The sequence below is a fragment of the Gymnoscopelus braueri genome (assembly GCF_963280865.1).
Source record: "Gymnoscopelus braueri genome assembly, chromosome: 15".
In the NCBI taxonomy this organism is placed as follows: Eukaryota; Metazoa; Chordata; class Actinopteri; order Myctophiformes; family Myctophidae; genus Gymnoscopelus; species Gymnoscopelus braueri.
Genome location: NC_137620.1, coordinates 6,434,317 through 6,456,149, shown reverse-complemented (window position 1 = coordinate 6,456,149; position 21,833 = coordinate 6,434,317). Strand labels below are relative to the sequence as shown.

The 21,833-nt window shown below is 43.2% G+C and overlaps 1 protein-coding gene across 1 annotated transcript; it reads right to left on the bottom strand.

Moving 5' to 3' along the window:
- Nucleotides 1-1,139: 1,139 nt before the first annotated feature.
- On the bottom strand, nt 1,140-17,797 carry tmem88b (transmembrane protein 88 b). Its single transcript, XM_080451980.1, has 3 exons — nt 17,307-17,797; nt 8,867-9,337; nt 1,140-2,496 (listed from the first exon to the last, which is right to left on the bottom strand). The coding sequence occupies exons 2-3, from the start codon at nt 9,329-9,331 to the stop codon at nt 2,206-2,208; spliced, it is 756 nt and encodes a 251-aa protein (XP_080308106.1). The 5' UTR covers nt 9,332-9,337; nt 17,307-17,797; the 3' UTR covers nt 1,140-2,205.
- Between the last annotated feature and the right edge of the window lie 4,036 nt (nt 17,798-21,833).

Sequence of the window (21,833 nt, the reverse complement as noted above, 5' to 3'; positions counted from 1 at the left end):
GATGAATCCAATATGTACGTGCAGGGGTCCCTGCTTCATCTCTCTCTCAGCTAAGGGGTCCCTGGCCTGAAAAACATGGAAGACCTCTGATTTAGGATATGTATATAGCTACAGTATCTGAAAGGTGTCATATCATGCCCACATACAGTAATCTCAGTTATGACACCTCCGACCTGTATGTGCATGTGTGATTATCTTCTCTGCATGATCATTCAGCAAATCTACATGCCTGTACTATATTAGGCTATATCCGTGTATATGTCAAAGTATCCCTGAGCAAGACACTTAACCCTTAATACCTGCTTATAGTTAAGATGGGTAAATGCAGAGGACACATTCTACGTATGTGCGAATATACTGTTTAGCTATAAGCTAAACCAGGCTAGTGTGCTAGGATGAGTATGAGTAAATCTTTATGGGTCGACTATTGGGTTCTAGAGCTGTGTACACAGGGTTTCTCAAAGTGGGTGCCTTGACACCAGTCCAGGGGTGCCGCAGAATATTTGATAATATTGGCATGGTACCATTGTACCATGCAAAAGAAGTCCAAAGATTGAATATTTGAAGAGAGTTAATTCACTAAATGAAAGACAGAGTGAACATATAGTATGCTTGCTGTGTGCGTTCCTTTGAATGTTGTCGTCACCATCATCATTATAATAATAATAATAATAATAATAATAATAATAATAATAATAATAGTAAGTGTAATAATAATAATAATAATAAGGGTAATAATAATAATAATAATAATAATAATAATAATTAATCATTATAATGTTATACTACAGTAGTGCTTATCATACTCTTAAATCAGTGTAGTAAAATATGTAATAAGGTGCAAGAGTGAAAAATAACAATGTAATTTGGTGGATCTGTGGATGAAACAACTATGTATAGGGTTGCCCTGAGCCCAAAAAGATTGAGAACCACTGGTGAATACAGCAGTTGTGATTGGGTAGTCGTGCGGCCCAGTGTGATAAACATTCATTAAGCCCCGAAATACCTGACATAACCCTGTGCTCCTTATAGCTACATCTGCTTCCATCGACTGTAGCATTCAACCTTCTTGAACTCCAATTGATTCCAAAAACTTTATTTGTAAAAAGGACATATACAAGGAATTGAAACCACAGTCTGTGATGATGAATGTACAAAAATACTCTAAACAGTGTTCATGTTCATGTTCAAACTTCATGTTTTAATGTCAAAAGATATAGTTGTGTGTTCAGTGTTGATACAGCTTTATCTACATGGTCTCCTGTGTTTCATAATAGGAAACCAGTGCCAAGCCCAGTGCTCAGGTGAGATGTTTGACCGCTCTGTAGCGAAGGCTTCGTTCCTACAACAGTGGTTCTCAAAGTGTGGTCCAGGGGCCCTCTGCGTTCCTTGGGGGGGTTCCCAATGGACACATACATGTCTGTAACTCTGAGAGCACACAAATGGAACCATTTGTAGACTCTCAGAGTTATGGGCGTCCTTATCGTCCTTCTCGTTTGAGAACCACTGCTTTACAACAAAGTAAACATGCGAGACAAACAACCTACATTGGTTGGTCTCCTCAGATCATTTGATCAGACTACAGCGATACATAGCCTAATAGATATTTTGATTTTTGATTTACTGACTGGCTGTAGTGTAAGATCACTTGTATCAATTTTTTTTACATCCATGTACATCAAAGCATATATGCACATTGAAAACAGACCAGGAATCAAGACAGGAATGGTCACAGCTAGCAGTTGTTGGGTTGAAAACTGACCCTACGCTGCTCTCTGGTGGAATGTGTGTAGAAAGTGTGTCTCAGAGGAATATACTTATATCTGAAGTGTGTCTGACTAGCATTTAAGTCACTGTTTCTCAATGTCAGGTATAGGGACCACTAGGGGTCCAAATAGACCCGCACAGGTCTGTAACCGATCTACAAGTTCACAATGCGTCGCGAATCTCGCGATGCGACACATTGTGAGCTTGTACATCTGCTATTTTCAAAAGATTTTTATACATTTGAAAACTTGTGAAATGGGACATTCTGCATAATGAGTACTTTTACTTTTAGTACTTTAAGTACATTTTGATTCCAATACTTTTGTACTTTTACTCAAGTACATTTTGAATTCCGGACGTTTACCTTGTAACAGAGTATTTCTGCAGTATTGATACTTTTACTTAAGTAAAAAATGTGAGTACTTTTTCCACCACTGCTCAAACCCACACCTTCCCCTTGGCACTACTGTCGGTGTCCCGGCCCCCTCCGCCGCAGCAGCCCGTGCCGCCCAGGCCGCGGTGCTGCGTGGCGGGGAGGTTCTTGTAGACGGCCCGGCTGTAGGGGATGAAGCAGAGGCCCAGCTGCAGGTGCCGGGCCAGCCGGCAGTATGCGGCCAGGGCCAGCACCAGCAGAGGAGTGACCAGGAGGAAGCCCACCACCAGGAGAGCCACGCAGCCGCCGTCCGTCAGCAGGTCCGAGCAGAAGGGGGACGTCCCGTGCGGGCGCACCTGGAGTGGAAACGAGATGGGATAATAATCAGTGGTGTAAAGTGACTACGTCCGTTTACTCAAGTATTTTACTTAGGTACATTTTTGAGGTATTTTTTACTCTACTGAAGTGTTTCCAATTATCAGTATTTTTACTTCTACTCCACTACAATTATTTGTATGGGTCCCCCTAGCGGGTCCTCAGAGGTACTGCAGGGGGGCCGCCAAATCTTTGTGTGATAGGAACTTTATTTCTAATTTTTAAATGAAGCACTTGAACCCTCACATCCCTTTTCTGGGGGGAACATTAGCCGAAAATAGCAGATCTACAAGCTTGAGCTTGTAGATTAGGGTATATAGACCAAAATGTAACTAAAACCATGCAGGAGAAGACATTCTATATTTTTTTCTTGTCCCCTGAGGGGAAGTTACTTTTACTGCTTCACCCTCATGGCTGCTCAGATGGTGCAGATGAGCATAATGTGGGGGGGGAGCTGCTGGGGGTTAAATGTCTTAAGAGGCCGAGGGTCAACCTTCCAATTCCAAGACAGCCTCGATAACCACTCAGCTGGGCTATATGGCTCCACTACCACTACCACTATAACTCATTAACTGCCAAATTAAAACATCGTCTATAGCCGACCTTGCCAGCAATTCCGAGCGTTTTCACTAACCTCTGAAAAATCGTAGAATATTATTCTTCACAACGATCGATAAACGATCGCTTTAAAAGACGTGGCCGAGTCTCGTAGAATTGGGGGCCAAATATGTGTTCATTTGGGGGTCCTTGACATGAAAAAGTTTGAGAAGCAGTGGGATAGAGGGAACACCAGGGCTGGGTCAGCCCTTATCTCACTGTGAGGTAAGAGCTAACAGATCATAGGAGTGGAGGAGGAGGAGATGAAGGGAGTGAAGGGATCAGGGGTTATTTTAACAGAAGAGGAGGGGGTAGTGGTGGGAGTGAGGTAAAGGGGGGGCTGTTTTCATTTTTCTTTTTTAACCACTTAAACCCTCAACACTTCATTGAACGGGGTGCGCCACAGGTCTATAATACTATATTTTTACTTTTTTTTATCTCCCCTTCTACACCAAATCGCTTTGCAGAAAATAGCCGATCTGCAGATTGATGATTGAATACTTTATTAACAAGATTGTTAACTGTACAGGCAGTACAGTCAACAGTCATGCTAGAAAAGGATAACACAAAAATCCAATCCATTGTGGTCCATTGTGCTCAATTCATCAGTAAGTACATACAATACACATATCGGTAAAAGCTCAGCAGCAGCAAAAGGTATACATGTGGTGGTAGATCCAGCTATTTTCTATGAATGTTCTATTCACCCATTTTTCGCAGAATATTTGCCTATTATGACGCATGACCAGAATAGGGATGCTAGGCTTCTTCTGGTTCACTTTCTGGTGAAGTTGCAAAAAAAAGTTATAGATCAATAATTTGATAAAAATACTTTTTGCCAGTGGAGAGAAAAACTAAAAAAGTTAGGAATGGGGCAGTGGTGTAAATTAACTAAGTACATTTACTCAAGTACTGTACTTAAGTACGCTTTTGAGGATTTTTTACCTTAATGTAGTGTTTCCAATTTTCTATACTTTTACTTCTACTCCACTGCATCTGAGAGACGTGTCATGTTGGCTATTAAATCCACTTCATGTTATGAAGTGGATTTTTTTTACACTTAATAACTTGTGAAATGGGGACTGCATAATGAGTACTTTTACTTTTGGTACTTAAAGCATATTTTGATGCCACTACTTTTGTACTTTTACTCAAGTACATTTTGAATACCAGGCTTTTACTTCTAACAGAGTATTTCTCAGTCAGTAAAACATTTGACTACTTTTTTTCCACCACTGGGAATGGGGTTAGATTGATGGTTTGCAACAACACAGAGGGCAGATGGAGTGGAGTGAAAGCCGGGGGAGGGAGGGGGTGGGAGAGAGCGGGTCAGGGTGGGTAGGAGTTGTGACAGACGAGAGATAAGACTCACTCAAACAAGTATGCCTGTGTTTCTTTTTTACTCCGTCATGGGGCCTTCTTTGCGGTTCCAGATGGTAAAAGGCAGCTTTGCAGGAGAAAGTGCAAGGATTGTTTTTGTTGATGGATGTGTATTTGGAATAAAACCTCATGCCTTAGATTCCCTTAGAGTTGCCTTCTTGTTTTTTTTTGGTCTTTTTTTTAAAACCCATGAATCCTTGCATCCCTCCCTATGTGAGCTTGCACATCAGCCATTTTTGTGTGACACTGTTGCACGATGAAGAAATATGGAGATGGGGCAGTGGTTCCCAAACCTTTTAGCTCGACACCCAAAAGAGAAATTTGATGTCTCCCCCGGGGCCCAAACCATAGTGACAATTGCAGATCTATCACTTGTGCATCTGCTATTTTCACTACTTCTTACGTTCTTTGTTTTAATTCATGGAATTTCCTTGATTTATTATTTTAATTCATGAAATTCTCTAGAATGTCTTTCTTTCTGGAAATGCTCCATTTTTCTTTTTTACTTTATGAAAATCTTTTGAAATAATATATATTTTTAATGTAGTAAAAAAAAAAAAAAAATTAAACCCTGATATTTACTTGTGACCCATAAAAATGTGTCCGCAACCCAAACATGGGTCCCGACCCACTGTTTGGGAAACAGTGGTGTAGAGCAGCACTGGCATGGCATAGTATTTGCCCCTGAAAACATATTTGTGTGCGTGTGTGTGTGTGTGTGCGTGTGTGCGTGTGCGTGTGACTGTGCCTGTGCGTGTGCGTGTGCGTGTGCGTGTGCGTGTGCGTGTATGTGTGTGTTGGGGGGGTTGTGTAATCAAAGCTGCCCCACACGGCCCTGAACACACACAACAACCACCATTTTCTCCTTTCTTTCTCAGCTGTCTCTCCTCACCCCCCTCCACCACCACCATCTTTTCTTTTAAACGTCTGCCCGTCTTTTTCCCAGTCCGACAGGTTCCTTGCCTAATCCCCCTGTAAGCTGGTGTCACATGAGCTGTAATTGGTGCGAAGGGGGGAGGAGGAGGGGCCCGACTGGGAACTGTGGTCTGCGGTGGTCATTAATAGACAAGACACTCAGTAGATAGGAGTGGACTATTCAGAGTCTGTGAACCAGAATGACTTATATTATAGGAGGAATCTGAGATACTTTTTGCTGATTAATAGGTCAAGTTGGTTGTGGCTGTGTGTGACGTGTGTGTGTGTGTGTGTGTGTGTGTGTGTGTGTGTGTGTGTGTGTGTGTGTGTGTGTGTGTGTGTGTGTGTGTGTGTGTGTGTGTGTGTGTGTGTGTGTGTGTGTGTGTGTGTGTGTGCGCGTGTGCGTGTGTGCGTGCGTGTGTGTGCTTATCTGTGAGAATGTGTTGGCGTGCGTGTGCAGCTACTCAGCAACATCTTTAATGTTAACCACTGAAACGCTATATACTTTGTTTTACGTCAAATAATGAAAATTGTCAATCTACAAGCTCACAATGTGTCACGCTGAGCTGTATTTTCACCGAATGTTCGCGTATTTTCACCAAATGTGTGTGCCAACTGTTTTTGGCTGAATGTTTGCGTATTTTCACGGAATGTTTGCCAAATGTTCACCTATAATGATGGAAAAAAGCTCTACAGTATTTTGGTGTGTTTTATCCTTTTGACAGATATGTACAAAATATAGTAGGCTAATCATGCATATCTCTGCTGTCGGGCAGAAACCAGCTAACTCCAAAATGTTAATTTTTCAGGAAATGACAAAAACAAAACAAAAAGTTTGTAGGTTTTATTCATCATTGATAATAACAACTGAATGGACCTCCAAGCTCACAATGAGGTTGGAGGTCAAAAGGGGGTGGAGCCTCCACCCCCCTTTGGTGGAGTTAGCTGGTTTAGCAGAAAGTTTGAGGATCCAATGGAGTTAGCTGGTTTTGCAGAAGCGCTTTTTAATACTTTTCATTGGTTCAATGTTTTTGTAATCAACACACAGACATAAAGGGTGTTCAATAGCACTGATTTATGGAAAAAAAAATGCAAAAGCGGAAAAATTGAGTTTGGTTTCTGCCCGACAGCAACGACAATTTTTGTCAATGTCAATCAATGATTCAGTCAATCGATGACATTGCCAGAATCTGGATGCTAGGGTTCATCTGGATAATTAAATAAAAACTCAAACTGATGCTCACAGACAGTGTCTCAGTTCAATGAACTGCATGCGCTCAGCAAATGTTGTACTGGGACTGTTCCTATTTAGTTTTTCTGCTCCATGTGCCCCAGAACCTTGTTCGTTCTTCAGCCTAAATACCAAGCTCTCTTCAAGGCTTTCTGCTGTGACGTCAGCCTGTCTCTCAGGACTTCTGTGACCTGTGGTTCTCTCAAACTCAGCCATCCCCTCACACTTATCAGATTACAAAAAGCTCACAGACCCAGCACGGCCAAACCCCTCGACTCAATGAAACCATTTGAAACGGCTGCATTGAAGTTAGGAGATGAAGACACCCTGGTCTTTCATAAAGAGATGATGTATTTTGTTTAGATGCAGCGCAAGTGTGTGTGTGTGTGTGTGTGTGTGTGTGTGTGTGTGTGTGTGTGTGTGTGTGTGTGTGTGTGTGTGTGTGTGTGTGTGTGTGTGTGTGTAAATCAGAGATACTCAGATTACTTATTTAAGACCACCACCATGTACAAAGTAAAATTCCTGTATTCAAAATTGTTATAAGTTTTGAGTAAAGTGGTTAGGGCGCATACCACATGGGAGCAATGCCCTGATCAGCAACCTGGTTTGATTCCTGGCCGGGACCAGAACATTTGACCATTCCATGTCTCTCTCTCCACTATCACTGTCCAATAAATACTTAAAAAGAATAACAATACAAGATTGGCCTGAAAAATCATCTATCAGGAGACCACAGGGGGAGGTAAATGCAAATTCCAATAGAAGGGAGGTGTCATTCGCTATTAAAATGGGAGTCCGTGGCCTAATGCATATCAAACTGGGGGTCCTTGAAAATATTGAGAAAAACTAGAATTTCTCTAAGTCTCTTATCAATGTTATTTGGGTTCAATCATGAGTTAATGTGTTTTTGTGCAGTGTTAAGTGTCCACATCTCTACAGTTAGTCCTCCCACATGTCAGAGGGGGATTTGAAAGTAGAAACAGTGACGGCACCAAGCCTAAAAACAAACTGCTTGTTACTAGGAGATCAATGATTAAAAGCTCTGAATAAGAGGCATTATGCCCCCTACAGTACATACTCAAAATAGTCTAGTCGGCTAGTCAGAATATCTCGGAGGTGCAGGAACAGCCGGACATTGAACATTGGCTCCCCGGCCGAACAAACTTTGCCTGTTGTGAGCTTGCTTTAAGAGATTTTCACGAAGAGATGTTTCACAAAGAGATTTGGTGTAAAGGGAAAAAAGGAGGGGGCCAAGTACAGACCCCTGAGGGACGCTAGTTCACCCAAAAAAAATAACATTCTATTGATTAGTCACCCCATGGAGACTTGAATTCATGGATATATTTTCGTTTTTTCGCATTCCTAAGCCAATAATTTGATGACCAGCGGACCGGTAGGCAGCGGTGCCGGTAGGAGACACAAAGACTCTTGTGTCTCCTACCGTTGCCGGTCATCAAATTAAAAAATATCCATGAATTCAAGTCTACATGGGGTGACTAATCGATAGAAAAAAAAGTCATTTTGCGGGTGAACTATCCCTTTAAGTTGTTAAATCACTTCGGTGAATGTGAAACAACAGTAGTGTGCATGCGTGCGTGTATACTGTAATTCACTTGGTGACCCTGGGAATACTATTTATTATTATACTGTAATATATCATGGAGATTATTAGGGGCACGTTGGATAGTCAGTCATAGAGAGCCATGTCTGGGAATATAAATTATGTAACAGTCTGGATAAATAAAAGGCACCACCTGGAGACAGGGGAGAGAGGGGGATAGCCTCTCATACCTCTGTGCCTGTCAGAGCTCTGGTAATCTGCTATTAAATCAATATTAAAGAGCATGAATCTGGGGCGTTGCTGCCAAAGTGCATATGTAGGCTATACCGAGCATAAATAATCCATACATTAGAGCCTGACTGATATGTATCAGTTTGGCCTATATATCGGCCTATAATGTATATGACTTTTTTTGATAACATCAGTATCGGCAATTATGCAGCTGATGTGTCCCAATTTTGGGATGTACGGGTCCATTTGATTCCATTTGTACACTCTCAGAGTTTGATTAACACCAAGGATTTTACGGTGTAGATTGGCGTCCCAGATATAAAACTGGTATGAAATGGGGGTCTGAGGCCTAATACATTATGAAACTGGGGGTCCTTTTATAAAATAGAATAAAAAGTAGAGAATCACTGTTATAATATATTCACTCTGTCCTTACCGTGGAGTGGCAGAGGAAGCCGAACACCACCATGACGATGGCAGGCGTCAGGATGGTGCCGAACACCACGCCGGCCAGGCAGGCGTTGACGCCGGCGATCACCAGGTTCTGGGCCGTCACCAGCACCGAGCAAGCCCAGCAGTCCAGCGAGCCGCGCAGCTCCAGCGGGGCCTCGCTGCCGCTGCCGCCCCCGCCGCTCTCGGCCGCCGAGTACGGGGGCGGCACCACCACCACGCGCGACGGCGTGCCCTCTCCGCCCGGCCCGCCCGGTCCGCCCGGCCCGCCGCCCATGGCCGTGGTGGAGGCCAGGGAGCTGGAGTGGTGCAGCTGGTGGTGGTTGTTGGTGTGCTGCTGCTGGTGGTGGTGGTGTTGTTGGTGGTGGGGGTGCGGGTGAGGCGGGAGCTCCTCGGAGAGGTCCAAGGCCTGGTGGTGAGCCCCCCGCTCCAGAGTACCTGACATACTCATGGTGAACTGGAGAGAGAGAGAGAGAGAGGGTCACAATCAGGGGTCATCGCCATGCTGGGGTTGAGGGACATATTCAGCGTAACGATAGTTCATGTAGACACGGAAGGCAGGAGGTTTTTTGGCTACGTTTACACTCCCCGGACCCCCCCCCCCCCCATTCAATCGTTAACAAGCTAATAGACTCTATGCACAGCAGCCATATTGGAAAAACTTTGGGCCCCTTTCTTAATTCCTTGTGTTACCAATGGTACTAATGAAGGCTCCGTTCCATTTAGTATAGCACTGTGGTTCTCAAAACTTAATTTCAAGGACCTCCATAACTCTAAGAGTGTACAAATGGAACCAAATGGACCCTTACGGGTCCATTTGGTTCCATTTGCACACTCTCAGAGTTACACACCCGTAAGGGGCCATTTCGAACCCCCTCAAGGAGCCATGAGAGTGTTTCCAGTTTCTACATGCACAATATCAGCACCCTGACTCTGTTTGACCAGAATGGAACAGAGCCTTCATTAGTATCACTAGACCATACCCGTAGGGGGATATGAGCACCCAAAGTGTGCAGTTTGGGTTATGCGGTGAGAACAGACAGTTTATCAGGGATCGAAAGTGAGTTTGTACTGTGTAGTGCAGTGGTTCTCAAACTTTTTCATGGCAAGGACCCCCAAATTGACACTTGTTAGCCCGCGGACCCCCATTTGAAAAGATATGCGAGGGACCCCCATAAGAGAAGATTTGTTTACGGCTGTAGCAGTGAATCTCAACCATTTTAATTTCAAGGACCCCCAGTTAATGGCATGTCTATCCCTTGGACCCCAGTTTATATGGTAAAATGTATGTTAATTTTACTGTGAGAGTGTACAAATGGAACCAAATGGACCCGTTAGAGTCCATTTGGTTCCATTTGTACACTGTCAGAGTTACAGACCCATAAGGGTCCATTTGGTGCCTAATCTATCATTTAGCTGGGGACCCCCTGGAACTCCCTCAAGGACCCCTGGGGGTCCCCGGACCCCACTTTGAGAACCAATGGTGTAGTGTGTACACACGCACGCACATCCCGTCGTGGAGGAACAGAACACCCACAAACACCCGCGCATCTAAAGATGTAACAGGCGGAGCCGTTCCCCGTCGGCCGTCGCCAACACACACACGCGCGTGCGAGCCGTCGCGAGCGCGCACAAACAAACACACACACACACACACACACACACACACACACACACACACACACACACACACACACACACACACACACACACACACCACGGTACAGCCTCATGTGGCCCGTGGCCCGTCGCGAACACACACACACACACACACGGGCGTCGCGCAAACACAAATAATGTACATTGTGACACGTGGCTCCCCAACGTGCATGCGCACGTGCGTGTCCACGCATACACGGCCGCGGACCGAAGTTGTGGTGCGATCATCTCCCCCCCACCCACACACACACCACGGAGGCAGCCACGAAATGTGGCTTTCTGGCGAGAGTGGGTGTGGTCTATGGTGTAGAAGCACGGTGTTGCCATGTTGTTCTATTGTAAGCGGTTTAGGGGCCATATTGGTGGTAGTGTGTTTTGGCGTTGGGTGTGAAAGTGCAGGTGGGTGTGGGGACGCGTTGTGAGCTTGTCGATCGGCTGTTTTCCAAGAGGCAAGGTATATGTGTGAAAGCGCTGCGTTTGGCCTTCTTTTCATAGACCTTGTTGCTTGTAGGGTTCGTATCGTTTGGCCTTGTTTTCATAGACCTTGCTGCTTGTTTGGCCATCTTTTCATAGACCTTGTTGCTTGTAGGGTTCGTTTCGTTTGGCCTTGTTTTCATAGACCTTGCTGCTTGTTTCGCGCGCGAAACCTGGCAACGACACATGCGCAGTTTGGGGCACAGACGACCCAAGACACCAAGACACCAAGACCGACAGAGCTTACTCAAATTATATGTAGGATTGGTAACACCTGTGAAGGAAATAAGGAGAGGCCCAATTTCTTTCCAATATGGCTGCTGTGCATTGAGCCTATTCATATGTACTCCCACAAGTCAGTACGTTCAAACCTCACGTCCTTCTCATTCGGTTCTATGGATTGTGCTATGTATGATATGTGGTAGTTTAATTATGTATTGAATGTATTGAATGTTATGTTCATGTAATATCTGTATACCATGCTCTGCTCGGGGGGTTTGTGATTTCAGATCTGTGACATGCTTGCGCAAGGAATCTGTAATATCACATGAGCAGAGTCACACCGCCAAATCTGAATGCAATAGCATTGCATAAGGGTAAATGGTAAATGGTTATTCCTGAGCTGAAGTGTGTAAATTATTTGTTGTCAAACTTTATTTTTGCCACGGACGTCATTACAAAATAGGTCAACAATATTACCAGAAACACCTAGACCTAGCTCTAATGCGTTTGTGAACCACTGATCGATAGGAAAACTGAACACACAGTTTGATCTGTTTTAGTGGTCGAACATCAACATTTAACAATTAACAATTAACTCTCATATTCCTCCAGTAGCAGAGCTGACAAGTGGCAAAGCCTGGCACTCTGGCTGCACAATACACCAAGGAGCACAATCAAGCCGCCTACATGGCGTTCAAAGGCCTAGCGGTGGCGGGTTCAGGAGAAGGCTACGCGTCTTATCTACAGTATATGGACAGGAAGACGGCCCGCTGTGACTGATGCCCGTCTATAAGATGATGCTTATCTGAGTGCTGATTGGCCAGGAGGAAAGGGCCCCCTAATTGCCGTGTTGAGCGTGCACTGCAGAGATGAAGGTGGAATCAAAGTGTGTTTGTGTGTACATGATATGGGTGTTGCCTGCACGTGTGCGTTTGTTTATGCTTGCGGGCCGGGCGGCCATGTGGTGCACGAGAGGGTACAGAAAAGTTTCCTTGGGAAACAGAAGTTCTCCGAACAGTCCCTGAGCAAGAACAACCCCCACTGCCCCTGATAGTGTTAAATTCAGATACCTCATTCACTGTACTAGAAACAAGCCCCCTTCGGGGGTTTGGCCACTTCCTAAGTGAAAGCCCCCTGTGCCCCCAAACGGATATAGGTTCAGTTGGCAGCTAAACATTGTGGGCAGCTCAACGTCCAAAGTGTAACAACAATGAAGTATAATAAGGAAAATGGTGGGGAATAATGTAAAGTATACATGACTTTAACATGCATGGTACATCATTAGCAGACCTATTGGGCCTTAAATGTACTGTAATTGAGAAAGAAAAAGTATTGTATGTATTTGGGCCCTCGTTTGTAAAAACAAATGTATATATGAAATAAAATAGCAAATAAATAAAGAGTCAAATAAAAACGGTGGGCAGTGTTGTCAGGGCCTGACTGTCTTTCAGTACGGTTGGACTTGGACAAAAAAAAATTCATTGAATTGCCTTTCAAATCAAGTATAGTCAGGGGCCAGGGCTGCACATACTGGACCCCTGTAGGTGAAGTTCAAGTGAATGGGCTCTCCCCAAATACGCTTTACTAATAGAAACACATGTGGCGTGCTCCCCTAATGCTGCGTTCACACTGGCAGATACAAAAGATACAAGCTACACAGCAAATTTGTAGCTTTGTGTCTTTGTAGCTAAAGTTGAAACCAGCTCAACTTTTTTGTAGCTTTGTAGCTGTTTTAGCTTTTGTAGCAGCTACAAACGTCAGATGTATCTTTGTATCTTCATGTTGCTGGCCTCTATTGAAAAAGTAATGGTAGCCTGTATCTTTGTATTTGCCAGTGTGAACGCAGAATTTATGTAGTTTGATTTTACTGAGACACAGACGCAGGCAGTCACGCACATGCACACACACACGCACACGCACACACACACGCACACGCACACATGCACGCGCACACGCACACGCACGCGCACACACACACACACACACACACACACACACACACACACACACACACACACACACACACACACACACACACACACACACACACACACACACACACACACGAGCTCCACAAAGATAGTAGTCAGCTGGAACTCCGAGCTGATGGGGGAAAAAAATGTAGGCTGTTACACCGCATGTGTTAGACGTCCGATTTTGTGAGCTGCCGTCATTGCAGTGATGGCAGGACACAACGGACATAAACAGAATTCGATAGGTAACCAAATGCGGTGCAAGACGCGACACGCGCTGCGTGCTTTTGACAAATTCCTCATACGTTTTATGTCCCACGGCTGTCTCGGGCTTGGTGGGAATGGTAATGGTAAAATAAAAAGTTCCATACACAACGTCTCGCATGTAACCTTAGAAGAGAGGAGCTACCGCAACTACTATGGCTGAGTGGTGATTGTTCATGTGTAGTAATTTGTGGCAAGTTTGCGAGTTTGTACACTGGGCTAGGCTGGGGCCTGGCTTCAATTAGAGAAGATATGAAAATAATACAGTGACAATTAACGCAAAGGCTGGCATCCCTGGCAACATATAGCGAAAATAGACGATCTGCAAGCCCACATGTCACATCACAAGCTTGTAGATCAGTTATTCTCGCTATTTGTCGCACAACAAAGTATTTTATAGGCTCAAAAGCATTGTAATGCTCAAAAGCATTACAAGCTATAATCTCTCTCTTCCCTGTTTCGTCATGACTGCTATTTTTCCATAATACTGCATTGTAGGAATTCAAGGCAGATTTGTTCTAACTTGTAGAACAATAGCAGATGCATGTAGATGAGTGCTGTTATGTTATCACAATTTCCTTCAAAGTGGAAATCCATTAAAGCCTCACTATGTAATTTTTTTCAATGAATAAAATGTAATTTTGTCCAATTTGTATGGCAGATAATGTTAATACAATATAACTCATACAATTGGGGTGGTTGTATTTTGTCCCTCTGCTCTTCTGTTGAGACATTTAGATTTTGTCAAAGGTCATGTCTCACCTAGACACAGGATCTGACACAATCTTTTACCTGATGGTCAAGATTCAATTTATCCCCTGAGCAAGCAGGCTATTAGCTCAATGGTAAAAATGTCAGCACTTGCGCAGGCAACTGGCTTCAAATCCGGGGTAGAAAAGGAAAGTTATAGTGCTGCTTTAAAGTTCATGCATGTGTTTGCATTTATTATACTGAGGCAAAATGTCACCATGTAATTTCTGCCCTTGACTGTGTTTTCCTGCACTAAAGTATTGAATACACTCAATGTTACAACAGCTTGTCGCTGGTACGCAGCTGTGTCGCATACAGGATATCGTCTCTGTCGGGTGGAAACCTCATGTCCAAAAACGGTTACTTTTCATGATTCAAATTCAAAAGTATCAAGAGTATCAGATCTACAAACTCAAAACACGTCGCTTCGCACCGCGTTTTGAGCTTGCAGATCTGCTACTTTTGCTACTTTTGTGTGACGCTATAAATAAAGTAGCGCATTAATTTACGAAAAAACACAAACAGTTAAAATATGGAGATAAGAGGTTTCGACCCGACAGCAATGATATGTTTGCTTCCCCGGGGGTCAAGATGTGGCAGTGGCCCCGCCATCCATGGGGACAGCTCTGAACAATAGACTCCAGGTCAGCTGCCAGAGATGACACAGAAATGGCCCACTCAGCAAGATGTGTCACGGTGTCACCAAGGCCTGTCACAATTATTACATAACATAACATGATTGAAATGATTTGAGATAATCACGGTTATTTTGGTATACTTGCGGTTCGGGTTTATGGTTATGTTGTCATTTTGACGTGGCCATGGTTTGTTTATGTTGTTTATTTTAGTGACGTGGCTGTGGTTTGTTTATGGCTGAGTCAGAATGACGTCAGAGGTCCGCCCACCCACCCTCTCATTAGCCAATTTTAATATATACAGTAAGCATTACTTCCACAATCTTGTTATCTCTGAGCACACCAGCAGTAAACAAATTCCAAAAGTTGGTTTTGGCAATAAATGATTGAATATTATATGAATATTCTTAGCTTACATGATCCAATACTGCTGTAAACTTGTTGGCCTGAATGGAGATTACGTAACTCTTTCTATCTCAGTGGTAGCAGGAAAGTCAATGAGTACTTTTACTTTTGGTACTTTAAGTATATTTTGATGCAGATACTTTTCCTTTTACTTGTGCTTTTACTCAAGTACATTTTGAATACGGGACTTCTACTTGTAACAGAGCATATCTACATTGCAGTATTGACACTTTTACTTAAGTAAAACATGTGAGTACTTCTTCCATCACTGCTAACCAGCCTCCTGACAATGAGTTCTGTAAGCACCTTGGCTGTCAGAACTGACCCCAGCACTGTTTCCTGCCAATACAACACTGTCTCTCACTGCCAAGTTACTACAAGATACAAACTTGGTGAGTGCAATAAATTGTTCTTGTTTATTTATTCAAGCCAACACAGCAATCACAAACTGTCACAATGTGAATAAACAAAAGTCAAATAGCATTTTGTCTTTGCTGATGTGTTTTCTCCAGCATAGTAATTATTATTAACCACTTGAAGGAGTAGTTCACCCTAAACAAATCTTATTTTCTATCAATTATACGCCCCATGAAGCCTTGAATTCATGGAGAGTTTTTTTGTTTTTGTCACATTCCTAAGCCAATAATTTGGGTCATCGTCAGTAGGAGACTCGAGTCTCCGGTCATCAAATTATTGGCTCAGGAATGCGACAAAAAAAAAGAAATCTCCATGAATTCAAGGCTTCATGGGGTGTGTAATTGATAGTAAATGAGTCATTATTTGGGTGAACTACTCCTTTAAACCGTGTAGGCCTTTTTCGTTGTCCGGGATCCCCCAGGGGTCTGTACTTGGCCCCATCCTTTTTTCCCTCTACTCTTCACCGAAAATAGACGATATAACGTGTAATTTTTGCCAAATGTTCACCTATCATGACATGACCAGAATATAGGGATGCTAGGGTTCATGTGAGCACACACACACACACACACACACACACACACACACACACACACACACACACACACACACACACACACACACACACACACAAGCAGAGTATATTGAGGGCTGTCAGCGGAAGACATTTATTTCAGATACTGTCTGTCGCCTAAGAACTGTTTTACGCTCCACGTCTCTCTCCCATTGTTTTGTTTTTAAGTGTTGTTTTCAGGTGGAAGGTCATAGGCCTACGTGTGTGTGTGTGTGTGTGTGTGTGTGTGTGTGTGTGTGTGTGTGTGTGTGTGTGTGTGTGTGTGTGTGTGTGTGTGTGTGTGTGTGTGTGTGTGTGTGTGTGTAAAAATGACTCATTGTGCCCCTTGCTGAAAATACATCGGTCCGCTCCACCCAGCCATCCACTAAGTGTTCTTGTTATTCTCTGAATAGCACTTCTTTGAATAACACATCGCGTCACGCTCTTTGTTTGTCCCAAACCTGGACATTCTTGGACACTGCTTTGTATTTGTACCGTGAGCTTAATGTGGATACAATATGGTTACACACAGTCATTACTACAATATTACTATCTGACGTCATGCTATAGTCTATACTCAAGTTGGCCAGTGAGTCCCAACAGTTATTAATATGTTTCTACAGAGCCTCTATTGTTCTATTATTCTATTGTCTTGAGAACAAGAGAGCTGCATTAACTGGGCAGGTCTCAAATGCCTTATAAGTCTTTTCTTTATTTAACGCATTGGGTTCATTCTTACACTCTCACAAGTTAACCATATCGTGAACCCTGGCATCCCTATACTGGCCATGATATAATAAATAAAAAAACATAGAGAAACATTTGGCGAAAATAGAGGAACATTCGTCAGAAATATAGTCACTGACAAATAGCTATTGATATACAACAAAGTATATAGGCTTTAATTGGTTTAATGGATACGCTGTAGTTTTCTGTGGTGCAAGTATACACAAGCTGACAAAGACTCTGACTTACTACCAGCTGCATTGAAAGCTCATGCAGCAGCTTAATAATAATGCTATAAATGTCAAATTGACTGCATCTGAAGTTATGCAGCTGCATGTCTGTACTCACATTGTGGTGTGGGGCCCAGGCGCTGTCTAGCTGTTCCCCCTCCAGTTTGCCGTGCTTTCCGTTGCTCTTTCTCTCCTACAGATGCAAGCTTGGGCAGCTTGTGTCAGGTAACTTTTTTGTCCGAGTGGATGAGTGAAAGTGGAGGATTTAAAACAAACAACAATCTTCTTTATTGGTTTGATTGGTCACCTCTCTCTTCAATCTTGTCCTGGAGTTCCTCCTCGTGCGGGGCTGGGTGGGGGGCGAGCTGTCGGCGTGGGTGGGTGGTGGGGGCTGGGTTTGAGGGGTTCCTTGCCACTGACTTATCAGTTAGCGATGGTATGTTGGTATGTCGGGTGTCCTGCAGCTCTCCTCTCCCGCTCTCCCCCGGGTTGTTGTCAGCAGCAGAGCTGATGGAGCCCCACTGGGTCAAGCTTTCTCTCCACAAATCGCTGTACTCTGGTGTGAGGCAAAAGGATGCTGCTTCTTAAGCTTTAGAGGTACTCCTTCCTTCCTTCTGTCACCCCCCTCCATTTGATGTAAGGGGGGGGGGGGGGCACTCTATCCATCCCACTCTGTCCACTCCCATTTTACACTTTTACTGATGCCTTTCCACCACCCCTCCTTCTCTTGCTCCTCCACACACATACAGTCTCCCATACTTTCCCTAGACCCACCCCGTCCCCTCCCCAACTAGCCCCAGTCAGAGCATGCTGCTCCCCCACACAACACCCCTCCCATGTCCAGGACAGCATGCAGGGGGCAGGGTGTTGGGGGCTGGCATGAGACAGCAGCACGCCCGATAATAACTTGAGGCAGTGTTGATTTTGACAGCAAATTTAGTTTTAGTCATAGTCTTTTGAATACAATTCCATTTAGTTTTTTGCCATATTTTAGTCATCTGAAATGGTTTAGTTTTTGTCTAGGTTTAGTCGACTAAATATCATAAGATCATAGTCGACTAAATCTACAGTTGACTTAGTCGACTAAAATGTATTTTGGCGGTGCCTTGATGGTGTCTGGCTGATTTTACACTTGGTTGCATGCTGAAAATATCTATTTACAAGCCCACAACGCGTCGCAGCGCGACGCGTTGTGGGCTTGTAGATCGGCTATTTTCAGAGCACAACACCCAAGCGCAAACAAACCGTCTTGTTTTAGTTCTACTGGTTCTCTTCTCCACTCGTCCCTCATTAACATTTTAGTCTAGTTTTTATCTGTTGATGAAATTGTCAATATATTTAGTCATAGTTTCAGTCATCGTAGCTTAGTTTTTATTTTGTTTCTGTCAGTGAAAAAAGATAGTCGACAAACATTTTTCGTCATAGTTTTAGTCGACGAAATCAACACTGAATTGAGGTTCATAAGGGAAAAGCACAGACGTGGCGGGGAAGGGGCCACGGCTGTGGGTGGACGGGGGTTTGGGGGCGGAGGGCAGGGGCACACAAACATGTATTGTGTTTATTTTAAGCGGAGTACAGAAGAGGGAGCTTGGGGCCAGATGCTGAGAGGGTTCTATTCAGTGTGTTCTACCATGTTGTTTGTAGTCTGTTGTGACTCTCGGTGTACATGACAGCAGGGCGAGCTGTCGAAATCGAAATCAAAACACTGACCACATTTGTGCGGAGTGAATCAAGTTTGGTTTTCGATTAACCACTTAAACAGTTTTTAATCATTGTGTCATTTAAATATATACTGTTTTGTTTATGGGAAACACGGTCAAAAAAGAAAATAATTGTGATATCATTGTATGTGCAATGTAGCCTACTGTAATAATAGTGATTCGTCACAACTGACTTTCACATTCCAATTGGATTTGTCATACAAGGAGTCAAATGTGAAAGAACTGGAAAATGTGGACTGATGACAGAAGCACAGTATTGTATGGATGTTGTATGTAAAGGCCTAAATAAAAATTACAAGACAAATAACTATCTTATACTTCATCTTACGATGGTATCGTGCAGAAATAGCCTATCATCAAACTCACAAGCAACGCGTTGTGATGTGAATGTTTTTGCATTTTTGTTTTTAAATGTTTGAAATGTGTTTTCGAGAAATATTTGAAAACGTGACGTGACATTTTTTGGATTCCAGGTTGAAAGCGGTTAACCACATGAACTTTAGTGATCCTATTCTGGGCATGCCATATTAGGCAAACATTTGGCAAACATACGTAAACGCTTGACACAATTTGCAGATCTCATTGCAATGCGTTTTTGATGCATTGTGAGCTTGTAAATCTGGAAAAAAAGAGTGTGGTCCAAGTCTAGACCCCTGGGGCCCCCCGGACAACGAAGCATATAGGGTTCAAGTGGTTAACATTGACACATATACCCCACATACTTAAATTTCTATTGTATGGCGTAATTTGGAGAGAGTCTGTGGAGCGCACAGCCTGAGAAGGAATGTTCCTTTTAGGACGGGATGGGTTGTTTCAGCAGAGGAAAGGTCACAACCCCTGACGCGAGCCAGACGAACCACAGAGGGGTTTGACATTGTTTACATTGCGGAGGGACGTGACAGATGACACAAAGAGCGACGTCAATCCTTGCCCGTTTGCGTGCGATTACAAACTCCCGAGTACGATATCATGGCATCTCATATGAAAGTAAAGGAGGAGGATTAAGTATTACCGTAGATGAATGACGAGGGTGAGCGGGTGGGGGTGGTTTGGTTGTGAGCTGATAAGGGTAGATCAGAGCGTAGGCTCGGTAATTACTCTTGTCTGATCCTGATTTTCTACCCTCTTTCCTCTGCTTTGAGCTGGGCTGTGTTTGTTTAGTCAAGGGCTCCCCGAGTTCCCTCAGCTGTGTTAACGTTGGTCAGTGCTCCAGTGGGTATAGAGAGCACTTTGGATTTCTTCCCACTGCGCCTATTCTTCATCATATCGATGCTGTCGGGCAGAAACCTTCTATTTCCATTCTTCAACTTTTTATGGTTTTTCGTAAGTTAATATACCATGTCCATTTGGTGAGTTATGGGGGCCCGTGGCCTAATGCATACCAAACTGGGAGTCCTTGAAATTAATAAGGTTGAGAACCACTGATGTGAGAAGCCCCTGACTACTTGACTGATCTCAATAGGCTCTATGCACAGCAGCCATATTGGAAGGAAATTGGGCCTCTTCCTTACTTCCTTCACAGGTGTTACCAATGATACTAATGAAGGCTCTGCTCCATTTCGTGTAGCACAGTGGTTCTCAAACATTTTAATTTCAACAATCTCCATAACTCTGAGTGTACAAATGGAACCATTTGTACACTCTCAGGGTTATTGCTCTTCATTGACTTACATTGTACGGCGAAACCGCTCTGGAGGCTCTCTCTCAGCCGTAAACGTAAAAATGTCAACTTCCAGTTGATTTTACTAGATCCTGATCCAGTCCAGGATTTCTCCCTAAGTTGAAATTTGTATTTAAAAAAACTGTCAGAATCAGCTTTGTTTGAGTTTGTTTACAGGCTAAAAGAGCTCCTCCTGAGCCTCTTCACTGTACAATATAAGTCAACGAGGAGCATAATATCTTAAATGATCAATGGAGAAATTATTTTAGATTTGTTTTGCTCACCTTTGGAGTTACATCATGGCAAGGTAACTACACAACCCAAACCTCCACCAAAGTGTTCTTTCCCTTTAAGCATTGGAGGGTGTATCAGTATGTTTATGTTACAGTATGTCTGTACCAGTGGTGGACAGTAATTTTGAGGTATTTGTACTTTACTTGAGTATTTCCAATTTCCAATACTTTTACTTCTACTCCACTATATCTCAGAGGCAAATATTGTACTTTTACTCCACTACAATTATTTGAAAACTTTAGTTACAGTTACTTTTCAGATATACATTATGATATTATGAAACATAGATGAACCACTTCAGCCCTATTTTATACATAGGCTATTTGAAAATAGCCGATCTACAAGCTCACAACGCGTGGTGTGACGCGTTGTGAGCTTGTAGATCTGCTATTTTCAAACATTTGAGTACTTTTACTTTTGGTACTTTAAGAATATGTTGATGCCAATACTTTTGTACTTTTACTCAAGTTACATTTTGAATTCCGGACTTTTACTTGTAACAGTACTTCTACATTGCAGTATTTATACTTTTACTTAAGTAAAACATTTGAGTACTTTTTCCACCACTGGTCTGCCTCCTTGGAAAATGTTTATCATTTGGATTGTGGTCAAAAGGACCAGGATATGATGTTATGGTTTATGCTGTTGGGGTTGTGCAATGAAATGACAGAGGGGGGAGGGAGATATGGAGATCAGTCATTCTCAACCTTATTCCATTCATGGGCCCCCAGTTTGAAATTTGATACCTTTTTTCTTTCCCTGGGACCCCAATCTCCACTGTAAAATGTACTAAAGGTAGTCCACAATTTTTATGTTGCACAAAATCATAACTTGTTTTCATCCACTTTCAAACTGGCATGTGGCAATGTCAATTCTTTAAATTTATATTTTTTACAAATATTTCCAAAATGTATTTTTTTTTTCAAAAAGTAAAAAAATATAGTGAAAATAGCTAATATCGCGTCTCGAT